Genomic DNA, 12,964 nt, shown 5'->3' with positions numbered 1-12,964 from the left:
CAGAATAATTTATGTAAATAAAACACCAGAAATCTCCACCATCACAAAGTAAAAGGTGAGGTGAGGTGAAGAGGGGGGGGCAGTGGGGGAAAGTAATTAACTCACCTGGTAATTAGCAGCTAATTTACTTCTCCATCCAGAGGAAAGTTCTTCAATAGTAAGACACAGGTTATTTCCGCCATCTTGGAATGGAATCTGTTTTGGTTTGTCGAGGAGGCGCCCACCTAGCTTCCTCTCAACTTGGATGACACCCTGTTGTGTGGAAGAGAGAAAGAGTTAGAGTGTGTGTGTGTATGTGCGAGTGAGAGGAAGGAAGACAAAGAGAAAGAGAGAGAGAGAGATGCTTAATTTTGCATGACTTGGAGAAGAAGGTTGGACTGTAAAAAAAGCTCCTTTAAGGAGAGAGATGGAGGAGAAAGTTATTGTAAGACTGTTGACCCCTACAATATTACTGCATGTTGGAGCATACAGCATTTTCAGGAATACAGAAATCAACCAAACAGCAAAGAGAGTCTATGTCCAGACTGCCACACTGAGAGAGTACAGAATGTCCAGACTGCCACACTGAGAGAGTACAGAATGTCCAGACTGCCACACTGAGAGAGTACAATATGTCCAGACTGTCACACTGAGAGAGTACAATATGTCCAGACTGTCACACTGAAAGAGTACAATATGTCCAGACTGCCAAACTGAGAGAGTACAATATGTCCAGACTGTCACACTGAGAGAGTACAAAATGTCCAGACTGTCACACTGAGAGAGTACAAAATGTCCAGACTGTCACACTGAGAGAGTACAATATGTCCAGACTGTCACACTGAGAGAGTACAATATGTCCAGACTGCCACACTGAGAGAGTACAATATGTCCAGACTGCCACACTGAGAGAGTACAATATGTCCAGACTGCCACACTGAAAGAGTACAATATGTCCAGACTGTCACACCGAGAGAGTACAAAATGTCCAGACTGTCACACCGAGAGAGTACAAAATGTCCAGACTGCCACACTGAGAGAGTACAATATGTCCAGACTGTCACACTGAGAGAGTATGGAATGTCCAGACTGTCACACCGAGAGAGTACAAAATGTCCAGACTGCCACACTGAGAGAGTACAATATGTCCAGACTGCCACACAGAGAGTACAAAATGTCCAGACTGTCACACTGAGAGAGTACAAAATGTCCAGACTGTCACACTGAGAGAGTACAAAATGTCCAGACTGTCACACTGAGAGAGTACAAAATGTCCAGACTGTCACATTGCATCTCACACATTCTTTTGCTGCATGCGAAAGTGTGTAGAGATGTGAATATGTCAAACTTCAGCTACCTACTTTGTGCGTGATAGGACAAGTGGATCAGGGTGACTTGGGACTACACAACCACGACCACCACCACCACCACCTGCATCCTATGAACTACTACAGTTTAATACCAATACTTGTATTGATCAACAATAACCTCCTACCCAACCCTCCTCCTCCTCCTAAACCAATCAACACTGCTGCACAGTCATTTATGCACATGTTGCATTAGTCACACAAACTGACATAATATTGCAATTTCATAAATTGTGTGCACCTCCACACTTCAAAATGCATGCAACCAGAGTGCACCACGTGCACACACATCTTGCTACAAGCTGCATCTCGGTGAATTAAGTTTCCCATTGTTTTGGGGAAACGGAGAGAAAAGCATTCAATACAAAGAAATATCTGTCTTGTACTGGTTTCAGTCATTAGAGTGCAGCCATGCCCCAGCATGGCCACAGTCTATAATTGAAACCAGTATAAGAATTTTTAGTCAAACCTATCGACCCCAGTAATTCTTTTTTTTTTTTTTAAAGCGTGGTACATATTCTATCAGTCACTTTTGCTGAACTGCTAAGTTATAGGGGTGTTAACACACCAATATTGATTGTCAAGCAGTGGGGGAGGGGGGACACAAAAGAAACACAAAGACACACACACACATAGATATATATGTATACGACGGGCTTCTTTCAGTTTCTTTCAACCAAATCCACTCGGAAGGCTTTGGTTGGCCCAAGGCTATAGCAGAAAAGACTTTCCCAAGGAGCCACACAGTGGGACTGAACCTGGAATCCTTTGGTTGTAAGGCAAGTTGCTAACCTGCACATATATGAGTATGTGTATGTGTACACACAGACACACATGTATATACACATACACATATTAGCCTAAATATGTGTGTGTGTGTGTGTGTGTGTGTACACAGACATACACATGTATACAGAAATATAAAGAGATGGCAGCTATTTGGAACTGCATGTGACTTTGTAGTTGATACCCTGCTTTTGCTGGTTGTATTAGGTGCAGATGGAGTCACAATGAGACACAGCCATCTCCCTACCTGTCTTAACTCAGCAGAACATTAGGGATCTTATTGTCCTCTGGGGTGAGGGAGAAAGAGTGGGAGGGAGAAAGAGTAGGCGAGAGAGAGAAAGAGAGGGGGGGGGCTACACCAGTAGTTAGCTGGTACATGTATAGAGCCAAGTAGTCTAAGCAAGGTGAAACAAAGTGTCTTGCTCAAATAGACAATGTACCTATGCAAAAAAAAAAAAAAACCCAGAGTGTGTTCATTATTTACATTCGACAGATATATGTCCTCATCTTGTTTGTTGTTAACACATTTCAGCTGATAGAGTGAAATCCTTTCTTTTCTTTCCTTTCCTGAGTGTCCAATAACACAGTACTTGTACCACATCCTTGTGTTGTTGGTTATTTTTGCTTGTTCTTCTTTGTTCTCTCTCTCTCTCTCTCTCTCTCTCTCTATATATATATATACATATATATATATACATATATATATACTTTATTTAAAAGCAGAAGAAATATAAAAAAAGCTGTTACTCAGAGTTTCACGTTCCCGTTCATCAACAAATTGTTAACAAAACTGTCCGATGAACGGGAATGTGAAACTCTGAGTAACAGCTTTTGTTATATTTCTGCTGCTTTTAAATAAAACATATTACTCTACCTCTGGTATTTGAGTACTCTTTTGTCCACCTTGTTTCACATCTATGTGCTTACTCCGGTATATATATATATATATATATATACATACAGAGGTTGGACAAAATAATGGAAACACCTTAAAATTTCAAACAAATTTATTTTAATATGGTGTAGGACAGCCTTCTTAATAATAATAACAACAATAACAACATTGAAAAATACCTTAGGAATGAGAACCCAGGTTTGTAATTTCCCCAAGACACCTGATGAAGGCTGGAAGGTATATCAGCCGAAACGTTGTGTTAACAACAAACAAGATGAGGACAAATATCCGTTGAACGTAAATGTTCATAATCCCTCATCTCTTAAATATAGAAGAGTGAGTGTTCTTACCTCCAACGCATCTTGGGTATCCTCCACAACGTAAACCCTGATGCTGTAATCCATTGAGGGTGGCATAGCGGGTGCAAAGGCGACAAGACGCAGAATTTTAATCGCACGACCTCCAGGCACTGACTCGCCTATGAGTGTATAACGGTGGAGCTGTTCAGTCATTATGTGGCAATGGTTTGGGTCGAGCTGGGTGTATATAGGGGTGTTGATTGTCTCTTGGCCGAGGGTAACAAGTTTCTGAAAATAGAGAAGAAAAGGGTGAACATTACATTATCTATAACAGTGCTTTTCAAACTTTTTGCTGGAGCGGAACCCCAAGAAAACATTTCACTGGCTCGAGGAACCCCTGTGCAATAATTCAATTGTCCTATGCACACATATCTGCACAGGAGAATTAAAAATTACTGTCGATTTGTAACTTTTTGTAACTTCTTGCGGAACCCTGGACTGTTCTGGCGGAACCCTGGACTGTACTGGCGGAACCCTAAGGTTCTGCAGAACCCTGGTTGAAAACCACTGATCTATAATATAAATTGGACATGGGCAGTCATTATATTCTTTCTTGTCTTGAGGTTCACAGCCAAACGGCTGGGTGGATTCACGTGAAAAATGGCACACAGGTGGAGATGGGTGCATAGATTGGAATGCAGTTTGTATTTTTTACTTTGCCCCCCCCTACTTACCGAGAAAATCGATTAAAGCATTTTCTAATGGAATTCCCCTCTTTCTCCCACCATGAAAACAATCAGTTGCTTAGAAGCTGTTTTCTGAATGGGTGGGGCCAGGAAATTTTCATACAGTTGGAGGCTCCAATCGAAACAGGGGACCCGAAATGATATGGTTGAGAAAAGCTGTTATAGATTATGCCTAACTGAAAATGATCACAGCCACATCATCCAAACAAACCGGGTGAAACCGGGCTTAGATGCTAGAATTATATATATACAGGGTGCATAAGGTAGTTGAGGACATACCTGCATCTTTTTCTAAATCTGTATAATCTTACTCAAGAAATGAAGAGGGATGTTGTTATTCTGGTTATAAAGCCATAGTGATTTAGAAGTATCTTGGTTTTTAAAAGTTGCCAGATGCATGTGCCTGGTGTACCCTTATTAGATGGGTAGTCATGATGGGTATATTGGGCTTCATATATTTGTACCCCTGGTTAAATGATGATGATGATTAAATTCTAATAATATTATAGGACTTTTTTAAAAACATCAAATAGCTAGGAAGGTCCCTCTAACAGGAATCAAAGGGATCCATGGGCAAAAATATGGTTCAGAAACTCTGGTATAGAGAGTATGTTGAGAAAGTTTTGTAGCACTGCTAGACTCTTGATTACAACTAATTAAGAAGCCATGAATCATTAATTAATAGTTATTGCTATTGTATTAATTGTTAATAATAGAATTGAAATGAAACAGAAACACAGCAACAATAACTTTATGGTTTTAGTTAATTATAATTAATATAATTCATTAATGATTTGAATTGTCCTCTTTATGAAAAATAATAAAAATTTAAGTTTGATTGAGATAATTGTGAAATTGTTAATAAATACTAATTGGCTGTTAATCAGACTAATCAGAAAGAAAAAAGCACACAGACAGCATTGCACACACACACACAGAGATATAATGCAAAAAATCTACATACATAACAAAATTTAAGACAGACAGTGATAAATTTATTATATATACATAACAAAACTGTCCTACGAATGGGAACGTGAAACTCTGAGTAACAGCTTTTGTTATATTTCTGCTGATTTTAAAGCATATTACTCTACCTCTGGTATTTGAGTACTCTTTTGTCCACTTTGTTTCACATTTATGTGCTTACTCTGGTATATATATATATATATATATATACATACATACAGAAGTTGGACAAAATAATGGAAACGCCTTAAAATTTCAAACAAATTTATTTTAATATAGAGTAGGACCACCTTGACAGTGATTACAGCTTGAATTCTATGAGTTATGGACTCGTACAAAGTTTCAATTGTTTCCAAAGGAATTTTTGTCCATTCTTCAGCTAAAACATTCTCCAGTTCTTGTAGTGATGATGGTTGAAGATATCGACTCCCTACTTGTTTTTCTAAAATGCACCATAAATGTTCAATAATATATACAGTAGGGGCAACAGTGGAGAGATGGTCCAAAAGGGATTTTTATTCACACACAGCAACCCCTGCTGCTAACTGTAAACTACAAGTAACTTTTTCCAGCTTACTGGACTTTGATGTTGGAAAAACTTACCAACTTCTACGTCAATAAACCACTGTTGTTCCTGAAAGTTGTTTTTTTATCTTCTATTGACTACTTGAAGCTTACTAACTTCCTACACTTTGATCCTGGGATTTTACCGTTACATATTATATTTAAGTCCAAGATATACAAGATAGACATAGAGTGATTAGATAAACCCATTGACAAACACAGAAAAAGAGAAAGACAGGCAAATAGACAAACAGTAAGTTCAATCCTTTAAGCAATGATGGTCACTTACTGTCCAATATGAAGCTTCATCTATGGGTGTGTCGCAGTTGTAGACTGACAATATCCAGGCACCCTGCCGCATGTTGGCGCAATGTTGGAACGATATAACAACAGGTTTCTTCAGTAATACACTTGTGGGTCCGCACAGAATTACTGGACTGAGTATTGTCTGTTTGTCTGGAAATAAGAGAACAACATGTTAGTGGGGGGAGGTGGAAGTGGTATGATGGTGGTGTGGTGGAAGTGGTATGATGGCGGTGTGGTGTCTAAATCTGGTGGTTGTGGTATATGTGTATGGTGTTGCTTGCTTTTTTTTTTCCAAATAGGGAATCTGGGACCATAGAGTATGTTCTTTGAAGATGGAAGTGGGTGTCATATGAGATTTGACTGCTATTTCTAACAGGTCTACCTACCATGTAGTGGTCTCCCAATGAATCTATATGGTAGCTAGACCTGGCAGAAATAGCAGCCAAGTCTCCCTCAAATCACGTTCTACAGTTATATGTATGTATACATGTATAAGCCAATGAAGGATACCTCTACATAGTAGCTAGACATGGCAGAAATAGCAGCCAAATCTTCCTCATACCACACCCTACTATCTGATGCATGTGTGTGTGTGTATAAGCCAATGAGGGAAATCTCTGATGAGACAGCTAGGCCTGGTAGAAATAGCAGCCAAATCTCCCACAAATCACACCCTTCTGCCTTATGTATCAGATCTCTACATGGTAGTGAGACCCAATGGACCACCTAGTGACACAGTTGTCATAGCAACAAATTACCTGTTAATTTAGGTCTGTCTTTATCATCTCTACATACGGCCAGGAACACCTCTTCACTATCTCCTTTACAAATGGCACCTTCGGGAACAGTTAGACTCACACCTGAAACAGGATATAAACAGAAACGCATTATTGATGGAAGATGAGAGTACCAAGACTGGAGAGGTTGAATGGATTTACTCGGAGTATGTTTTTCTAAGTAGAAGGAAAGAAACTGGAAGATGGCAGTACCTATGCCCAGGAGACAGTAGAGCAATCAGGGATTTTTTGTTTGGGGTTTACACTAAATTACCCTTGCTTTTGGGGATTAATTATTTATTTTTTTGATTTACATTTATATATATATCCTTTTGTTGTATCCTTTAATGTTGTAGTGTCTTCCCTTGATTGTGTGTCGTATCTCATCCTCTGTTGTGGTTGTCTTGCACCCTTGTGGCCAAGAAAAGAAATCATTCTTCTTCTTCTTCTTATTATTATTATTATAAAGGTGGTGAGCTGGCAGAATCGTTAGCACACCAGGCAAAATGTTTAGCAGCACTTCATCCGTCATTACGTTCTGAGTTAAAATTCTGCAGAGGTTGACTTTGCTTTCCATCTTTTTGGGATTGAGGAAATAAGTACCAGTTACACACAGGGGTCGATATAATTGACAAGCTCCTCCCCACAAATTTCAGGCTTTGTACCCAAAATTATTATTTTACTAGAAATTTTAGTAGGAATTATGTGGCTAGCAGGTTACTACCTGTAACCTTAGGTATCCACAAGTTTTCAGCAGTCTTCCAAGTGTTTAGAACCCTTCTGATAATCATCCTTGCTCTCCCTAAGAGACAAACTTTTTGTAGGAGCCCTACCAGGCATTCTATTTCAATCTCCTTCAACTATTTGTCTACATCTTGGTTTACTGTTCCCAATGCACCAATTACTACAGGTATAACCTTTACTGTTCACATGCTCCAAATTCTTCCTATTTCAAACTTTAAGGGATTGCATTTTCTTTGTTTTTCTTCCTCTTTCTTTATGATCCTGGAATCATATGGGCACAAGGGGTCGATAATTAAGCCACTTTGCTTTTCTTTACCTATAATTGTTATGTCTGGTCTATTATTTTCTAACTTCTTGTCCATTTCAATAGCAAAGTCCCATCAAAATCTTACATTTCTTCAATTCCAGTACTCATTCAACTCAAAGAGGCTACCATATGTTTCCAGCTTCAAATCCCCATTTCTGGCACAGTTTCCAGTGTAAAACATTTACAACCTGGTCGTGCCTCAGTTTCTTATATTCTTCCTGTGCCAACTTGGGGTACTCTTCCACAATGTCTCATTCCAAGTTCCACAGACTCTACATTTTTCTGAAACATTCTCTTCATATTTTTCTCAAGTTGTTTGTTTTTATCGCTTGATCTTGGGCTGCTACAATTAGGGTCTCTGTTTCTTTTTCTTAATCACCCCTTTTTTAACCAAGCCCAGGGTTTTGTTCCACATACGTCTTCAGTGATTCTCCAAAATTGGCCCTTCACAGGTTTCCCTTTGATCTGTCTGCTCTCTTTGTATTTCGTTCTTGTCCTTTTCTCCTTATTAAGTGCTCCATCACCTGTCTTTGGTGGTTTCTGTCTTCATTACCTGTCTTTAGTATTATTTCTGTGCTGCTCTGTAAATACTCTACTAAACTCTTTCTCTCCATCTGTACACATTCCTCTACTGCTATTAACTCTCTTCCACCCTCGTCTCTCAGCCAGTTGATACCAGTTTTTGGATGGTGGGATCCATACATTGTTAACAACTTCCTAATTTTTCTGTCAAGTTTCTTCATATATCGTTTCTAGTCCAGTCTTTAATTCCAACACCATATCTATTAATGGTACTGCTCTTGAATTTATTGCTTCAATAAAATTTTTGGACTTCAGCTTTGATTGCAATAATTTTCTGACTCTCCTTGTGTACACCTCAATTGTAATTTGTTTCATTTCTTCATTTTTATTTCATCTGCTTCCAGTATTCCCAAGTACTTATACCATTGTCCTTTTTTGACTGCTCTCATTCTTTGCCCATTTTGGCATTTCAATTCCCTCGTTTCTTTCAAATCTTCCTAGTTTCATTTTTAACATAGCACACTTTTCCATCCTTATTATTATTATTATTATTATTGAGTGAGAGCAATGTATGACATCAAATTCATGTTGGGGACAAATATATGAAGCCCAATATACCATAATGATTACCTGTCTGATAAGGGTACACCAGGCACATGGATCACAACCATATTTGTGGTGACATGGTAACATCATATCAAGATAAACAGTGCATAACCTTGCAGGTGGGGCACAGATAGAATGTTCTTCAGGTTGTATAGCCAAACCCACTCAAAAGGTCCAGGAAGAAAGGTCGTTTAAGGGTGATCAACAAAACACCCATCTATCCAGAGGTAAAATATTGAAACTCCAAAGAATTCCTCTCAAAACAAGGCTACGATGCCTCCCCAACTATATATATGTACGCGCGCGCATGTATATATGTATACATATATATATATATACATATTACATATATTATATACATATTTTATATAGGCGTAGGAGTGGCTGTGTGGTAAGTAGCTTGCTTACAAACCACATGGTTCTGGGTCAGTCTCACTGCATGGCACCTTGGGCAAGTGTCTTCTACTATAGCCCCGGGCTGACCACAGCCTTGTGAGTGGATTTGGTAGATGGAAACTGAAAGAAGCCTGTCGTATATATGTATATATATATATATATCTATATCTATATATATATGTATGTGTGTGTATATGTTTGTGTGTCTGTGTTTGTCCCTCCAACATCGCTTGGCAACTGATGCTGGTGTGTTTATGTCCCTGTAACTTAGCGGTTTGGCAAAAGAGACTGATAGAATAAGTACTAGGCTTACAAAGAATAAGTCCTGGGGTCGATTTGCTCGACTAAAGGTGGAGCTCCAGCATGACCACAGTCAAATGACTGAAACAAGTAAAAGAGTATATATATATATATATATATAATATATATATACACACACACACACATATATATATATATATACACACACATATATTATTATGTCTATATGTATAGATATATGAGGTGGTATCAAAAGGTTCCAGACTAGTTATGTTTAATAAAAAAATAACTCATTTACCTAAGTTTTAACATCATCTCTTTCAAAATAACCAATGGTCACAGTATTCCTGCCACTTTTGGAATCCTGCCTGAAAGACATTCTCTGTAAGTAAGCCAAGGATCTTCTGTGATTTGATCTGGATCTTGACAATGGTGGTGACCTTTTACCAGCATTTTCATCTTGAGGAGGAGTTGAAAGTATGCAGGTGCTAAATCCAGTGAATAGGGCAGGTGCAGAAGCAATTCCATGTTATGAGTGAGGAGAGCTCAGTGAATAATCCAGTTCTTTGCACACCACATATCTGGTCACTTTCACCAAATGTCCCCCTCAAATGCTTCAAAAGATTGTGGTAGAACCCTCTTTGATGGACAAATTTTTGATGCCCAATACCTAATTTCCAGGGTGACTCATGGAAGGTCTTCCAGTGACTCTCTTCCACTTTTGAAGCATCTGTGCCACTCATTTGGGTGCCAGGTAAAATGCTTTGTGGCATTATGTCTACATTAGGGTTCAAATTCCGCTGAGGTTGACTTTGCCTTTCATCCTCTTAGGGTCAATAAAATAAGGACCAGTTGAACACTGGGGTTGATGTAATTGACTTACAGCCTTCCCTGAAATTACTGGACTTTTAACGAAATTTGAAATTATGATAATTTATCATCATTACTATAACTAGCATCATCATCACCATCATTAATAACATAACTTACCTGATTCATTGAGGCACAGTCGTCCACCAGTGTGTGTAAACGTGCCCCAGATGACGGCATCAGCTTCGATGTTGCATGGTAACTGGGTGGACATGAGTGATAACCGACTGGCTGACTGGACATCTCCGTTTGAGATTGGCCTCTGGTTCATTGACATGCTTGAACTCATGGACATTGTGTTCTTGGGATGCGATTTGATGGCTAACTTCTCCATGGAGCCACCAAGGGGATTCTCTGTCAATAGGTGGTCACCAGGGCCATGCTTGCTGCCCCCTTTTGATAGGGTCTGTGCCAGCTGCTGAGACTTGTTGCTCATTGAGGCTGTCTTGTCGACTGTTGGTTCAATGTTGTTGTTTGGTGAGTCGACGTTGGCTGGACGTATACTGACCACTGTTTGCGTCAAATCAGGCTGAACAGACACCATATCTGGAATGGTTAAAATGGAAATATATATGATACATACATACACAAGCACATATACATACATAAAGGTAAAGTAAGGTAAAGAACCCCTTTGGCCATGAATGAGTATAGATTGCAACTAGAAAGTTCCCCTCTGAGGCACAAGTCTGGGCAAGTCAATATCATGTCCTACCTGTGTTAGCAGTGCGATTCAATCACTTTTTAAAGTTTTCTCTATGGAAGACCAGCAGTCGCCCATGCATACCAGCCTCTCCTCTCCATACCACCAATGTTATCCAAGGGAAAGGCAAAGACTGATACGGCTTGGCACCAGTGATGTCACAACTCATTTCTACAGCTGAGTGAACTGGAGCACGTGAAATAAAGTGTCTTGCTCAAGAACACAACACACAGCCCAGTCTGAGAATCAAACTCACAATCTCACGATTGTGGGCCCGATGCTCTAATCCCTGAACCATGTGCCATCAGACATACACACAACACACACACATACTTGTGCATTATAAATGTAATCTGTAAGTGAACAGCAAAAATATGTAAGAGTTTAGTTAGGTTCCCAATGTGAATTTGTTTTTGTTATCTACATTCCAATGATGGAGCTTTGTATCTTAGTTGGAAACCAGCTCCAGGAATTTTCCATATAATAAAAAGAAAGGAGAACCTGTATGCACACATACATATACTCACGTACAAACGTGTGTATGAAAGAAAGATGAAGAATAAACAAGGCATGCATGAACATCACTACACCACACATGTCAAATTCTAAGAAAGACAGCTATAGACACGGATGGGAATGAACAGGTTAAGAATTAATGCTATCACACATCTGTCTCAGTTTATAAAAGAGATACCGTCCAACCCGTGCTAGCACGGAAAACGGACGTTAAACGATGATGACGATGACGATAGACACACACAATTACATTTCAAGAACAGATTAGAATATTCATGAAAGAAATTCAAAGCAAATTAAAACAGGCCTGAAAGCAAATTAAAACAATCTCAGAGCAAATTAAAACTTTTTTTTTCTAATTAAATAATGTCATCAAACAATAATCTCCAAGCCTTTATCTAACAAGTAAGAAATTACAGTTTAATCGCAACTGGAAACATATCTTGAACAAATCTTAAAATGTCTTTGGTGAGTTTATAAGAATTGTCTGTTTGGGAAATACAAAATGCAGTTACACAGGTTGTATGGATGTAGAACACCAGCCTTCTGAAATATGCCCATACACCCTTGTCCTATCTTTGATTGCATTGTTTACATAGCTGTATTCGTATAGGAAATGTCATAACTTTCAGTGTTGTCTCTAATTTCTGTAGAAAATCAGTAGAGAAAACTTTAAAAATTGATTGAATTGCACTGCACTGCTAACACAGGTAGGACATGATATTGACTTACAAACCTTTAATGTAAGGCTCAAATGTACAGAAAATAAAAGAGAAAGACAGGTGAGGGAACAACAAGCAGATGTATTGGTTTGACGCTCAGGATGAATGGAAAAGTCTTTGATGTTTTGAGCCTATGCTCTTTGACAGAAAGGAATAAGAGGAAAAAATGAAGAGAGAGTGAGAGAGAGAGAGAGGAGAAAAATATGTTGGAACTAACTTGGTAATATATTATGGTTGCATATAATATAGTTGCATAACTTGTGTTTAATATGTAAATGTGTTATATCCAATTATGTTACACCACTAATTTTAGTGATTATTTAAGCAATATGTTCATGGATGATTAATGATTTGGATGTGATACTGAAGATGGAGCAATAACTCCTGAAATGTGCATATACACTCATTACTTATTTTTCTATCTTTAATCACATTGTTTATATAGTCATATTTGTATATGAAATATTGTAACCTCCAGTGCTGGCTAAAATTTCTATAGAAAAATCTGTAGAGTTAACTTTAAAAAGTGATTTACCAGAACTGCTAACATGGTAGGACACAGTATTCACTTATAAAGTGTTTAATATATTTTGTAGTATATTACAGTTGCATAACAAAATATGGTGTCCC

The 12,964-nt window shown here is 38.5% G+C and overlaps 1 protein-coding gene across 1 annotated transcript in view; it reads right to left on the bottom strand.

Moving 5' to 3' along the window:
• The window catches only part of LOC115225482 (netrin receptor UNC5C), a 69,003-nt gene that overhangs the window by 29,365 nt on the left and 26,674 nt on the right, over nt 1–12,964 (bottom strand). The window contains exons 5-9 of the mRNA XM_029796437.2: nt 10,514–10,939; nt 6,670–6,771; nt 5,895–6,061; nt 3,378–3,614; nt 106–252 (exon numbers count right to left, since the gene is read on the bottom strand). Of these exons, the coding sequence (XP_029652297.2) occupies nt 106–252; nt 3,378–3,614; nt 5,895–6,061; nt 6,670–6,771; nt 10,514–10,939 (1,079 nt within the window). The remainder of the gene's footprint in view (nt 1–105; nt 253–3,377; nt 3,615–5,894; nt 6,062–6,669; nt 6,772–10,513; nt 10,940–12,964) is intronic.

The sequence above is a fragment of the Octopus sinensis genome, linkage group LG27, assembly GCF_006345805.1.
Source record: "Octopus sinensis linkage group LG27, ASM634580v1, whole genome shotgun sequence".
Lineage (NCBI taxonomy): Eukaryota > Metazoa > Mollusca > Cephalopoda > Octopoda > Octopodidae > Octopus > Octopus sinensis.
Note: the sequence above shows the minus strand (reverse complement) of the source record. Positions and strands in the feature narration are given on the sequence as shown.